The sequence below is a fragment of the Betta splendens genome, chromosome 6 (genome assembly GCF_900634795.4).
Source record: "Betta splendens chromosome 6, fBetSpl5.4, whole genome shotgun sequence".
Classification (NCBI taxonomy): Eukaryota; Metazoa; Chordata; class Actinopteri; order Anabantiformes; family Osphronemidae; genus Betta; species Betta splendens.
This window is the reverse complement of record NC_040886.2, coordinates 18694564-18709328: the sequence shown is the minus strand read 5'-3', so window position 1 is coordinate 18709328 and position 14765 is coordinate 18694564. Positions and strand designations below refer to the sequence as shown.

The window sequence follows — 14765 nt, the reverse complement described above, 5'->3', positions numbered from 1 at the left end:
CAAACCGCTCCAGAACCAGCTGGACCCGATGTGGTCGTCTCCTCGGTGAAGTCACGGCATCTGGTCCGGTCCGGTCCAGTCCGGTCCGGTCCGGTCCGGTCCGGTAGCGGCGGCGTGCTCGTTCTGGGCCCGGTTTGTTTGCCACAGATGACGATCCACTGGTTTCAGTCGCATCCTTTGTTAAAATGGAAGACGTTAAATGGTCTCATCCTCCGTAGTAACAACATTTGAACCCGATGCCCTTGAACGACTCTCAGCTTCAATAACAACCTGTCGTGCACTCAACACAATACATAGAGTCAACATAGGAAAGTGCGTGTCATCGGCAAACATCTCCTGGTTTGTTTCTCCTGCTTCGAGCCAGCTGGGTGGGGTCCGATATCAAACACTGCATCGGTGCCGGAAAGTTTTGACAATTGAGCAGAATTGTTAGAAGATGCGTTTACTTGTGCTTTGTGTGACTGACAGGCGGGATCAGTCCCTGAGGTGCCGTGACATAAGCCCCACCCCTGCGGCGCTGCCTGCAGGTCAGAGCAAACACACCCCGCTGTTTGCTCTGTCTGCAAACAGCACCAGTGGCTCATCCTGGTGTCTGCGCCGCCTCAGACGCCGCTCCTGAGCTCACGGTTGTGTTGCTTCTCCAGCGTTGTCGTCTCCAGTGCTGTGGAGTGATGGCGCGGCCCGTGGTGGTGCAGCGGCGGTCCTGCCCGCCGGCACAAGCCCGGATCCAGTCGGGCCCCGTCCGCTTGTCTACGCAGGGCGTCGCCATGGTTTCCTGGCCGTAAAGGAGCCTTTAATCGATTTGTTGTCATCACGAGACAGTTGGCGAATGTTGCAGAGAAACGGAGAGCGAGAGAGTGAAGCAGCAGCTCAGAATAGAACGGCTTTGATGGACAGACGCACACTTGAGGTTCAGCCCCTGTGTCCTGAGGTTCCCAGGGTGTGTGTGTGTGTGTGTGTGTGTGTGTGTGTGTGTGTGTGTGTGTGTGTGTGTGTGTGTGTGTGTGTGTGTGTCTGTGTGTGTGTGTGTGTGTGTGTGTGCGTCTGTCTATGTATGTGTGTGTGTGTCTGTGTCTGTGTGTCTATGTGTGTGTGTGTGTGTGTGTGTGTGTGTGTGTATGTGTGTGTGTGTGTCTGTGTCTGTGTGTCTATGTGTGTGTGTGTGTGTGTGTGTGTGTTGGGTCTGAAGCAGTGATGGTGTTTAAAGGTCGATCAGTTACTTGTGTCTTAAAACTTGATGATCCAGAACATTTTATGGGATTTAGTCAGATTAAAAAGTGTTTGTGTCATTAAAACAAACAAGAGCAGCATCATAAAAAGTAAAAACTCTGGGGAAAAAGAGAGAAAACACCAGCTTTAAATGAATGTTTCCACAAAATAAAACTTCAATAATTCTGCAAAATCAGAGAAACTTCAGGGACGAAATCAAAACCAGACATCTCAGATTCGTGGTAGCTGCTCCTCTCCCCCCATCCTCTCCTCCTCACCCTCGGCCTCTCCTCCTCTCCTCACCCTCGGCCTCTCCTCCTCACCCTCGTCCTCTCCCCCCATCCTCTCCTCCTCACCCTCGGCCTCTCCTCCTCTCCTCACCCTCGGCCGCTCCTCCTCACCCTCGGCCGCTCCTCCTCACCCTCGGCCTCTCCTCCTCACCCTCGTCCTCTCCCCCCATCCTCTCCTCCTCACCCTCGGCCGCGTCCTCCCTCTCCTCCCCTCGGCCGCTCCTCCTCACCCTCGGCCTCTCCTCCTCTCCTCACCCTCGGCTGCTCCTCCTCACCCTCGGCCTCTCCTCCTCTCCTCACCCTCGGCCTCTCCTCCCATCCTCTCCTCCTCACCCTCGGCTGCTCCTCCTCACCCTCGGCCGCTCCTCCTCACCCTCGGCCTCTCCCCCCATCCTCTCCTCCTCACCCTCGGCCTCCTCTCCCCATTCCTCTCCGTCCTCACCCTCAGGACCTTATCCTCCCAATCCTCTTCCTCCTCATCCTCTGCCGCTCCTCCAGCCACGCTCGGCCATCCTCCTCCTTCTCCTCACCCTCGGCCGCGGTCCTTCCTCACCTCCTCGGCCGCTCCTCCTCACCCTCGGACCGCTCCTCCTCAGCCCGTCTGGCCTCTCCCCCCATCCTCTCCTCCTCACCCTCGTCCTCTCCCCCCATCCTCTCCTCCTCACCCTCGGCCTCTCCTCCTCTCCTCACCCTCGGCCGCTCCTCCTCACCCTCGGCCTCTCCTCCTCTCCTCACCCTCGGCCGCTCCTCCTCACCCTCGGCCTCTCCTCCTCACCCTCGTCCTCTCCCCCCATCCTCTCCTCCTCACCCTCGGCCTCTCCTCCTCTCCTCCACCCTCGGCCGCTCCTCCTCACTCTCGGCCTCTCCTCCTCTCCTCACCCTCGGCCGCTCCTCCTCACCCTCGGCCGCTCCTCCTCACCCTCGGCCTCTCCCCCCATCCTCTCCTCCTCACCCTCGGCCTCTCCCCCCATCCTCTCCTCCTCACCTCGGACCTCTCCCCCCATCCCTCTCCTCCTCACCCTCGGCCCTCTCCTCCCATCCTCTCCTCCTCATCCTCTGCCGCTCCTCCTCACCCTCGGCCTCTCCTCCTCTCCTCACCCTCGCCCGCTCCTCCTCTCCTCACCCTCGGCCGCTCCTCCTCACCCTCGGCCTCTCCTCCTCACCCTCGTCCTCTCCCCCCCATCCTCTCCTCCTCACCCTCGGCCTCTCCTCCTCTCCTCACCCTCGGCCGCTCCTCCTCACTCTCGGCCTCTCCTCCTCTCCTCACCCTCGGCCGCTCCTCCTCACCCTCGGCCGCTCCTCCTCACCCTCGGCCTCTCCCCCCATCCTCTCCTCCTCACCCTCGGCCTCTCCCCCCATCCTCTCCTCCTCACCCTCGGCCTCTCCCCCCATCCTCTCCTCCTCACCCTCGGCCTCTCCTCCCATCCTCTCCTCCTCATCCTCTGCCGCTCCTCCTCACCCTCGGCCTCTCCTCCTCTCCTCACCCTCGCCCGCTCCTCCTCTCCTCACCCTCGGCCGCTCCTCCTCACCCTCGGCCTCTCCGTGTCCCAGCGAGCGGCAGATTTGTGAGCCGCCTCTAAATCATTTCCCTCTCTCGCAGATTGCTCCCTGCTGGAGTATTGGCCTGATGGCGGCTTTTTCCTGCCTCCTTCCCCAGTGGACTCATTTACATTTATGCACGCAGCAATTAATTACAGGCTGGCGCTGGCCTTGTAAATTAGAGGGAGCCGAGGTCGCGCTCATTAATTGCCCCTGACAGTTAAAGCCTTGTTTGGGCTGTGACTCCAGGCTGGGACGGAGGAAGCATCGTCATACGTCTAGTATCATTTTCAGGTACATCTTTCAGGTATTTCGTGCGTGTCTCATGGTCGTCTCACGGCGGCCGCGCTGCTTCTCACGGCGGCTGCCTTTTCATGCAGAGGCTGTCTCCGCTCACAGGGCCTCCTTTCTTCGGGCCGTGCAGCGATGTGTTTGTGCAAACCTCCCGTCCTGACAAAAGAAGGAGCGCTCCCATTCAGCGCTGCCTTTGACATTCACCTCTTGTTTTTACAGCCCTTCCAAGGCGCTGTTTGCACACGGCGCAGGCTTTGTCTTGAAGGAGTGGGACAGTGGCCAGTGCCATGAAATCTCCTGAGGGTAGAAGAAGAGGGGCGAGGTTCAGATGTATGTGCTTGCTCGAACCCCCCCTGCAATTTTTCATGTTAACAGCAGCGTTGAGGAGAATGCGTGTTGTCACTTAAGCCTCAGTAATGTTCACCTAGGTCTTTGTGAAGGCAACACAAAGCTTTTGACTCGTGTAAACATCCCCTTCCCTCCTTCAGTCATTAGTCGCTGAGTCGGCCACCCACGCGCTTTATTAACCAGCAGCCGTGAACCTGAGCCGAGTCTGAGCTCCGGCGAGGCACCGGCGTCCTGCAGCTCCGAGCCTCTTCCACTGTTTCTGGCCTTAATGATATTTTGAGCTGCTGCGTTTCTGCACTGAGCTGTAAAACACTTTGCCTACAGACACCAACGTGTGCAAACTGGTTTGTTTTGGAACGAGCGTTTCCAGCGTCACTCTTCAGTGGGAGAGGACAATTCCAGGCAACAGTATCCGGAGGTGACAACCGGGCCAAGCTCATAGTCCTGGTTACTGACCAGCTGCTTTGGGCAGAACCGTCTGTAATCCAGTAAAATAGCTGAGTCGTGGTAAGGAGAGAAGCAAGCGCGTGACGTGGTCAGCGGCGCCGGACGCTCGGCTGGGCCTCGTTCTGGTCCGAGCGGCCGTAGAAGCAGCTTCCCTCTGGCGCAGCCGTGGAAGTGGCAGCACCGAGCCTCCCGCGGCGCCGGGCCCATTGAGGGAGCTTCTGTCTCACTGAGGCTCATTGTTCTAACTCCACACGTCCACGTCTGCACAAGGGGCTCTGACAGCTGCAGCTGGACGCTGGCGCAGCGGGACTCCAGCTTCTCCCCGTCCTGCTCTCGGGTCGGAGGCGGTGACGTCAGTGTGTGCAGCCTTTGGGTCCGGCCTCACATGAAGCATGGCCCCTCGGCCCCTCGGCCCCTCGGCTCCTGGCATCACCGGACCCTCCTGTGCCCGGGTCCACTGACGTCTGATGCAGACGTGCAGGTGCTGCTCTGTGCAGATCTCCAGCTGTCTCTCTGGTTACCCAGCATCCTCCAGGTGTCAGAGCTGCCATCTGCAGATGAGTGGCAGGAAGACGCCGGCTAGAAAGAAGGAGAGGAAACGGAATAACTGGTTGTGCAGACATCTGGAGCGTGTTGAGACGGGTCAGAGCCTCAGAGCCTGAGCGCCGCTCGGAATTCCAGCACCACACATTCTGCAGGAACAGGAGCCTGGATGTGTTGCAGGGAGCAGCGTTTTATTTCTTATCATTATTATTATGACCAGAACTTCTTTGGGTTCTTCTGCTCAGAATTGCCCTTAATTGTGCCCTGAGAGAAAAACACATCCAAGAGTGAATCATTTGCTTAATTATACGCATGAATAAAACATCACACATGCCCAGTATTTGCTTCTTTCTTCATTGTTCTCAATTAGCCTCAAATTGTGAAATCAAAGGCCTGTTTGTTTAGTCCGAGCGGTGCCGTGTTTGGACACACATGAAGCATGAGGTCCCAGAACCGGCCATGAACGTAGCGCCTTCAAAGGTCTGCTGCCGACGGGACGTCTTTGATCCTGACCCCTGCTTTAGTCGAGGACGGCGTGAGTGTGTGACCCCTGATCAGAGCCCGGGTCGGACCCCAGGTCAGGGCCCAGGTCAGGACTCGGGTCAGAGGAGGCTGAGGGAGCAGCATCACTAACTGCATTAGAACTGTGGTCGATTTCTCTGACTTCAGAGCTCGGCGGACGCTTGCTGCTGACGGATCGTTAGGCGCCGCGTGGCTCACACACACTGATCCTCTGTTGGATCCTCCACACAGGCCCCACTCTGTTCGTCTCTGCCCCAGGTGGGCCGAGGGGGAGCTGTGTCAAACCTCAGCGTGTTGGCTGGACCTGAAGAATCTGGTCAACGGCAATTAAAATATCTCCTGATTTTTGGCGAAAGCTGCAGTGAAGTTGCAGTCGCGCTTTAGACGAGTTTTAGACGAGCTTTAGACGAGCTGCAGTCGAGCTGCAGACGAGCTTTAGACGAGCTTTAGACGAGCTGCAGACGAGCTGCAGACGAGCTGCAGTCGAGCTGCAGACGAGCTGCAGACGAGCTGCAGTCGAGCTGCAGACGAGCTGCAGACGAGCTGCAGTCGAGCTGCAGTCGAGCTGCAGACGAGCTGCAGACGAGCTGCAGTCGAGCTGCAGACGAGCTTTAGACGAGCTTTAGACGAGCTGCAGTCGAGCTGCAGACGAGCTGCAGACGAGCTGCAGTCGAGCTGCAGACGAGCTGCAGACGAGCTGCAGACGAGCTGAAGACGAGCTGCGGTCGAGCTGCGGTCGAGCTGCGGTCGAGCTGCGGTCGAGCTGCGGTCGAGCTGCAGACGAGCTGCAGTCGAGCTGCAGACGAGCTGCAGTCGAGCTGCAGTCGAGCTGCAGACGAGCTGCAGTCGAGCTGCAGTCGAGCTGCAGACGAGCTGCAGTCGAGCTGCAGACGAGCTGCAGATGAGCTGCAGACGGGTTTTAGACGAGCTGCAGTCGAGCTGCAGTCGAGCTGCAGACGAGCTGCAGTCGAGCTGCAGACGAGCTTTAGACGAGCTTTAGACGAGCTGCAGTCGAGCTGCAGATGAGCTGCAGACGAGCTGCAGTCGAGCTGCAGTCGAGCTGCAGACGAGCTGCAGTCGAGCTGCAGACGAGCTGCAGTCGAGCTGCAGTCGAGCTGCAGACGAGCTACAGTCGAGCTGCAGACGAGCTGCAGTCGAGCTGCAGTCGAGCTGCAGACGAGCTGCAGACGGGTTTTAGACGAGCTTCAGACAAGCCGCTCGTTTCAGACCCGCCCCATTGCTTCTACATTCATGAAGTGTCAGAGCATCCACTAGTGGCAGCGCGTGTAGGCCGGAAGCCTCAGACACCGACGTGCAGCTTCTCCTGGTTCTGGTGCTGCGTCTGCCTCCACATACAGGTCGCTTGATTGGTTTCAGGGCAAACACAGGCCTCCTCTGCTCACGTCCTGCCGGCGCAGCCTCAATGGCGGCTTTGACTCGCTGCAGAAAGGCTCTTTTTACAGACTTACACAAGCGTCGGTCCAGGAAGCTTTCAGCGCCCGGACCTACAGTACGCCTTTTGACACGCCTATCTGGGGTCACACGCTGTAGGTAACAGTAGCTGGCCGTGGCTGCAGCAGAGGTGGGAGCTGACATGTACAGATGGGAGCCTTTAGATCGTCCATCTGGCTAATCCTCACGTTTAAGAGCCTGTTGTGGCCGCGAGCCGGGTCACAGCCGGGTCAACAAGCGGCCCGTTGGGTCCTCAGCACCACGCTGGACACTGACGAGCTCTGCAGGTTACAGTCTGAGGCTTGATGTGGGTTTAGCTGGTGATTGGGGCCATTGATCAGCGCTCTGGAACCCGGAGCTCATTCAGTTGTGATTCCACCACGCTCACCTGATCTCATCAGTTCATCTGGAAATTGAAATCTCGTTATTGTTCCTTTTATCATGCAGCTGATTCTCAAACCTAATTACTAACCCTAAGATGTGGAGTGGAGCCTCTAACGAGGTTTGGATCCTGTTGTGACAGATGCTCAATGCGGCAGGAAACGTAGACGACGGCTCATCAGACCTGACGCTGTCACACACGTTGAAGCGCCTCCTGGTGCGTGTGTGTTGTTGGTTTGTAGCAGCAGGCCGACGTCGGGCTGATTTGCGGTGAGCTAACGAGCTAATGGCCTAATGAAGCTGCTGCGGTTGCTGCTTTGCTCTCGGGTTTGGATGGAACCTCAGCTCTGCTAATGGGCGCCATCTAACAAGATTTGGCGGTTCCTCTGTACTTCACCTCACGCTGACCGTGAGCCGTTACGTCCTGCGGAGACGGGACTTTCTGTACATTGATCTGATTTGTCCACACGTGGGAACCGCTCACTCTGGCCTCGCGGGTCAGGAACCCGCTTAACGGTGGGAAGCAGCCGGCGGTTCCGCTGGTGGCCAGCTCACACACGCGTGCGCTGTGAGTGTGGTTGTTTGTCAGGACGGGTGTGTATCCATGTTTTGCACACTCATGCCTCATCGACAATCCCATCGTCTCAGCCCCATCTGGTTTGCTTTGAAGAGGCTCGTGGCGCTGCCTGGGCCGGGACCGGGCCAGCAGCGGTTCTTCCCCACCAACATAAATCCACGGCGCGAGGCCCAGAGCCAGAAGCCGTATAGATGGCTCCTCGTGGCCGCGTCCCAAACCACCCAGGCTCTACCCACTTTCTCTCTTCTATTGCCCTTGAAATGAGGCCTGCTCTAAATATTATCTCCCCCTGCGCTTTATCCCTCCGTTTATCCCTAAGTCGGCAAAGAGAAGAAAGCAGCCGTGGGCTGACTCACTTTTTCCCCTGTCTCCTCCTCTCTGCAAACCGCAGGCAGCGGCAGCGGCTTCCTGGAGATGAGCGCTTTTGTCTGTTGTGTGACCACTGCGGCTTCACGCAGATCCTCCTCTGATGAGGTAATGCACAGGCTGGAGGAGGTGAGGGAGGAGGTCCCATCTGCCCGCGGGTTCAAAGACAGGGGCCTTGGCTTGTTTTCAGCTCCACAGCTTCACCTGGGTCCATGAGGCGCCGTCCTACGGAGGCGACCTTTGACCCCGAGCTTCTGCTGCAGCGTTAGCCTCCTGGAGGAGCTCCACCAGCCTCTGGACTCCTGCAGCCGAGCCAAGTGTAGTACACAGGGAACTGGCAAGAGTCGAGCTGGAGGAGAAGAGGGAAAATGTTCAAGACAAGTGAGAGTAACTGTTTCCTGCGGCGCTGGAACGAGTAGAGAACCAAACGGAGCACTTTGTTCTCCGGAGATTATTCCTAACGTCTGAATGAGACGTCCAGTAATTTGTTCGTCTTTCAATGAAACAACAACTGCTTGGATTTCTACTCGTGTGTGGACGGGTTCCCTTTCGTTCCCTCTTGCTGCTCCGGTGGTTCTGTTCGTCTTCGCCCTCCTCTCTCAGCCTCACAGCTGTGAGCTGCTCGGGTTCTTGTGGAACACGCCGATGGACCCGCTGCCTCTCAGGGTAATTGCTTCCTGTTTTAACTGTCATGGATCACGGAGGTCAGAGGTCAGGGTCAGGCTCAGCTGTTGCGCTCTGAAGATGCCACCTGGTCTCCACATCACAGGATCTGAGGGATCATTCAGTCCAAACAATGCTCTTCTTCACCGTCCTCCCTTGGTCACAGGCAAAGGATGAATGGATGAACCTGCACAGCTGTTCCCCGTCCCTCAGCGCTCCACTTCACAGCGCTGGAAGGTCACGGCACAAAGCGGCGCCTGTGCTGCAGCGCTCACAGCCTGGTGGCAGCTTCCTGTTTGTGAACGCTGTAATCGCAGCGGCCTCATTAGAGCAGAAACGCTGCGTCAGCTGGAATCAACGGGCTTTAATGGCTGCTGATGGCGTTCCTCCGCCTCCACCTCTACTCATCTGATCGTTTAAGTACATGCAGCCATAATTGAAGTCTCTTTCTTGATTAGATTTGCGGCAGCTTTTAACAAAGTGGCTGCGTCGTAATCCAATGAGGCCCATTGTAGCGAGAGCCAAGGGACGACATCGCTCCTGCTTAACTTCAGACTCAAACAAGAGCGATCACAGGCTGTGCTGATAAAGAGGCCGGACCGCTGAGCCTAACGGTCACTGACTAACTCCTGGAGCGCTCACTGTGTCAGTGCTGGTTCTGACCCACTGAACGGGACGGGCCGCCCAGCGACGTGGCTTCCTGTTTGTCTGTAATCGGTAGAGGCCCGTGGTCACACACTCAATCCCTTAATCTCCTCCTTTGTTCTCTGTCACCAGCAATCAGTCAGAAGCAGTCAGAGTGTGTTCACACCAACTCCTCTGGACGCTGTCAGTCTTTAAACGTGCACCTTCACATCTGTGCAGTAAAACAGGCTTCCAGGCGCTAACATTCAGTGGCTTCGTATTTATATTCGCTATCGTGGCGCAGTAGGTGCAAGGCTCATCTGGGAAAGGTTCTGACAGCATGCATGCGGCGTCATTAGACTTAACGAGCCCTTCAGCCAGATCAGTGTCTGGATTAGGAGCAGCGTGACCGAGCCAAGGCTCCATCTCTGTGTGTGTCTGCAAAACCTGCTCTGTTCGTAACAATAGGATCCGCTCTAATGGGCCTGAACACGTCGCAGCTCACCTGTTCAAGCTGACACTAATCCACAGCTATTGCTCCAGTTCCCTGGAGGTGCAGCGATCCGGCCCGTTCAGTGTCGGGACGTGCAGAAGCCAGTGGTTTTGGACGCGGGCCCAGGTGGAGCACAACACAACAGGAACAGCAGGTTGAATTTATGGCTCCTCCACCTTATCTGGCTGCTGTGTCTACAGGTGACGCGCCAGCTGATAAACGCTGTGATTTACAAGGGAAACAACACTGTTATATGAGCCAGCGACACTTAAGATGGAGCGAAACGCTTGGATGATGGTCCAACACTGAGACTTCCTGATGCTGCAGGTTATTTACAAAACAAAAAATGTGCATTAAAATGTACAGATCAGATTTAAAATCACCCTGATTCATTCATTCACCTACAACCTTTTTTCTATTATGAATGCATGAGCCTCTATGTAAACAGTTCTCTATGTATGAGGTCGTCCAGTCAGCTGATCTACGGCTGAAAGGCTCAGCAGCAAAGTCTTGATCCTAATAAATCAGTCACATCCAACGGAGCTCCTAACTGTGATTTACAGTGAGTGTGAGTCTGGTGCTGCATGGTCGAGACGGGAGAGAGAGAGAGAGAGAGAGAGAGAGAGCGGGCGATCAGAGTGAGAAGAAATCAAAATAAAAGAAAGAGCTTTATTAGAAACACTCCCTTCCAGTAAGTGAAACATTTCATGAGCGGTTTGTCCACATGATAGTAAATCTGACAGGAAGCAGAGCAGCTGGGTCCCAGTAAGTCCAGTAACGTACAGGACCTGCTCACTGCTGCAGCTCCAGGATCAGTTTATCTGTCGTTTCATTTTCCATCTTCTTTTGCTGCTCATTGAAAACATGTGCGATGTTGCTTAAGCATCTTTCCTCATTACAACATCAGCCTTAAGGAAAACAATAGTAAAAGCTTTTATTGACCATCTGCATAACGGACGCGCTGCTGTTTTAAACGCTTCTGTGTTGTTTTCATTGCGAAACAGGAGAAAAAGTGAAATATATTGAAATCCAAAGGTTTATTGCCTGTTGCACCCGCGCCAGTGTTTCCATCCTGCATGTTAGTCATGGAGAAGTGCACGGCTTCGCTCAGTCTGATCCCAGTCTTTGCCCTGATTGTCCAGATTAACAGCGCTCCACAGGATCCGCAGGCTGAAAACGCAACATAAAGCGCAGCTTCACCTGTCGCTGCAGCGTGATCGGCCGCTGACCTCAGAGCAGCCGCGCTGCGCGAGCAGAGCTTAGTCTGCAGCGCGGCGGCGTCTGCTCCTCATCCTGGTTCCATCTCGGTCCGGGAGCCTCCAGAAGCGCTGCGTCCTGCGCATCTGTGGCCGTCAGACGTTCACGCCGGTCAATAATTAAAGAGCAACGCGCTGCATGAGGTGAATAATGCACAGAAACAAAGCCTCCGCCGCTCTGTCACACACGAGGAACAGAGCTGATTGTGAGCGTGTGAGGCCGCTGGGAGCAGGAAGGGGCATTTAGTGGGACGACTTGTCAATCCTAATCTGGGATCAGCAGGCTTTCTCGCCTCCTGGGCGCTTTAAAAGCCACCTGTTTGACGGTGGCAGACGCTACGGCTCCGCGGACGCGTCTTTGTCTCATTCTGCTGTGATTTTGCTTTTCAATTATGAAAACGTGTTATTTGTGAGATTTAAACGTCTTTTAGGGGAATTAATTACATTTTGAATGTGTGACACGATACAGTGTGTGAATGGGTCCTGATGCTGTTGCTTCCTGCTGTCTCACCTTCATCACACCATCCATTTCTGTTTGTGTGAAATGAAGATGGACAAAAGTCATGAATTAACAGTAACAGCATCAAACTTGGATGTGTGACCGTGCTCGTCCTCCGGTGACTCAGTAAAGCTCCTTTTTCTGCCTCAGGGCACATTCAGTCAGAGCAGCTGGCTTCTCGCTGGTTTTCCATCACGACTTTCTTCTGTTCTTCTTTATGGCCAAAACAAAAAACAAAATCTGTTCATCGGTTGATTTTCGTCTCCTTCATCCTCCTCCTTGTTTCCTATTCTAAAGATATGTTTGTGTGTCAGGTCAAAGCAGAACGTGGCTCAGAGCGTGTGAGCAGCTTATTTGTGATTTTGTTTTACTACGATGCCAAAGGCAGCTGAGAACAGAGAGGATTGATTTGAGGCCGGTGGCAGTTTTGTGCTGCATCAGCTCCTGCAGATAAACAGAGTCTTACCTACGTGGAGGTGTCTGTGGAGTGTCAAGCTGTAGCGCTTTAATCTGAAACAGGCCAGAGGAGGTGACAGAACAGATGGATTAAAGCTAAACAGAGACGTGAAGATCAGGAAAAGCAGAGAGCGCGGGAGGAAGTAAAAGTCTGAGCAGGAGACATGGCTGCGAACAGATGACTGGGACCAGAGCGAAGGCGCGAGGCCTCTGACCACAGCCAGCACCGTTCCCTGAACGCATCGTCCCTCCCTCGCTCGTTCGTTGGTGTGTTTTGTGCTTGTTTTTGCCTCTGAACTGATGCATGTTTGGACCAATGTTCAGGCACAGGTTCGTTTAACGCTGAACATTGGCTGCTGTTTGTTTGTAGCCTTAGCTGGTTCCAGAGGTTCCTCAGGGCTCGACCTCTGGTCCTCTTTTACTCTCGTTGTGCTACGTCTTAGTCAACTGATTTCCAGTTACGTGTAAGTCATTATATATTGGGGAGGAAGTCTCTCTGTCACTGCAGCCGTTCATCAGAAGGATTCCTGCGTAGAGAGAGCTGCAATAATTAAGGCTATGAAAAAAAGCACAAATTACAGTTTCTAAATCTCCCACAGACAAGATGGAAGCTGAAAGGAGCTTTTGCTGATTTGTTTATCAAATTTATCAAAGCATGGGAGCATTTGCTGCTTGGGAGAGGCCCGGGGGTATTAATTGCAGTCTGAGCCGGGGGATTTCAGTTTAATCTTGTTTAAATGTAGGAAAATGTTCATGCTGCTCAACGTGTTTGTTCCTCTTAAGTGCTGGTCCACATCTTCGGTTGCGGAGGAAGAATTGGTGTGTTTATATGACGGGATACCGACCTGGACAATCTCGTCTACTTTAAGGATTAAGAGACAAAATGTTCGCGCTGACCTGGTTTCTAACGAACCTGGGCGGGACGTCGCAGACAAACAGAACCATTGAGTCCCGAGTGTTGACACTGGTCTTCAATGGTTTCTACAGCGGTTTATTCTGCATCGCTGCCATGAAGTAGATAAATGTATGTGTACTGTATTTGTGTTCGCTAGGGGTGTGTTCACATGCCAGGAAAAATAACAAACACAAGGGAGGGTGTGGGTCAATAGGGCCACTTCTGGACTCGGGGGGTCTGCGGTTTGGGTCTGGCATCATCAGGGTCCAGAGAGTGTTTACGCCAACGCCACAAACGCCACATTCATGGTTCTGCCCGTGTTCCATCATTGGCTTTGATTGAGACTTTCCATCAGCGGGACCAGGTGTCCACCTGATGAGGGAGCTACGCCTTGAATGCAGCGTTGGTCCATTTAGTTGACATTAAACGTTCTGCGTGGACTGGATGAAGAGAACGTGCTCCAACGTTTCACCCACGCTACAAGGATTTAATGTTGAGAGCCTAGAATAAATAAGTGATGTTTATGACTCTGTATTCAATTACATCATTATCTACTTTAGAATCACTGCAGCTTTTTGGACCAGAATAATGTGAGGCAATAATATGAAAGATTTGATTTCATAAATGTATGTTTAACACTTAAAATGTTGATATTGGATGTAGAACAGTTCCTTTGACTTTCCTGATTGAAGGCAGAACGGGTCTCGTGCCGGTGACTGACGGGTTCATGTCGACGTGTGAAGGCTCTGCTTTAATGCTGAGGACCCAACGCGTCAGCTGATCGTGCTGATGGGCTTCGTTCGCTCCGCGGCTCAGTGCCCCTCCCCTCCGGGGCTGTAAATATTGTATGAAGGGGTGAATACATGGAGCCTGTGTGTGTAACACTGTGATGCTTGTACAATGGCTGGTGTTTACCTGCGAACGGTAAAAGGATTTAGTGGTGACAGTTGAGTGATGCTCGCTCTGCTCCGCCTCCGCTCTCCACACAGCATCCGCCTTCAGCTCACCTCCCTCCATTGTTTCCCTCGAGTCATGAGAAGGTCAGCGAACACGCAGTCGCATGCGACCAACCTGCTGCTGGTTCCTGAGCTCAGGCCTCGGATGCCAACGCTCAGAGGGACAGCTGCTTTACTGGCTGCGTGTGAGTGTGTGTGAGTGCGTGTGTGCGTGTATGTGTGTTTGCGTGTGTGCGTGCGTGTGTGTGTGTGTGAGTCACATTCTGTCTCCGACCGCTGACATTGCCCTCAGTTAGCAGCACTTCATGATCTAATGAGGGTCCAGACAGACGCAGGATCTGGACCCGGACCCGTCTCACTCTGAATCAGTTGTTCTTTTATTTCTCCAGAACTGAGCGCGGCCTCTTTTCAGCAACGGTAACTACATGTGTGCAGCTGTTGGCTCTGAGGCTTCGGACCCGTGTCCTCCTGCTTCTACAGAGGAGCTGATGTGTTCCTGCTGTGACGCCAGCGGAGCCCAGGTGTTTGTGGTCCAGTTCACTGAGCAGCGTGAACCCTCCTGCTGGAGCCGCTCACTGCCGCCGTCCCTCACTCGGACTCTGTGTCGGGGCTCTTTCCCACTGCCTTGAGTCCAGCTGAGGCAGCGGGTTTTACAGCCAATCGGGGGAGTCGCCTTCGTCGGCGCTCGGCTCCACTCCACAAGTGGCAGAAGGGAGCGGCGGTGAATGGCGCTTTGTGCGGTGTTTTTCTAAGAGGGGCCTCTCTCTCCCACTCATCTGTCACAGGTCCCTCTCCGTCCACGCTCCACAATGACGCATTGTTTGTGCCGAGTCGCCAGGTTCAGGCCGATCCGAGCGTCGCTCTCTGACAAAGTCCCAGTTTCTGGTTTGGTGCCTGTCGTGTGTCTGTGGAGCGTGTCTGCAGACGGAGGCTGCGTCCACTCATACAAACACGA

The 14765-nt window shown here is 54.6% G+C and overlaps 1 protein-coding gene across 6 annotated transcripts in view; it reads left to right on the top strand.

Annotated features, from left to right (window-relative positions):
• Positions 1-14765, top strand: part of LOC114857234 (transcription factor SOX-6-like) — a 57323-nt gene that overhangs the window by 5057 nt on the left and 37501 nt on the right. Inside the window, exon 1 of one of the 6 annotated variants that reach the window (XM_029153538.3) lies at positions 11028-11148. The exons of 4 other annotated variants lie outside the window; for them this stretch is intronic. In XM_029153538.3, the coding sequence (XP_029009371.1) occupies positions 11144-11148 (5 nt within the window). In that variant the 5' untranslated portion in view covers positions 11028-11143. Of the gene's footprint in view, positions 1-11027; positions 11149-14765 lie in introns of those variants that run through there. One more of the 6 variants, XM_029153532.2, reaches the window with a different exon arrangement.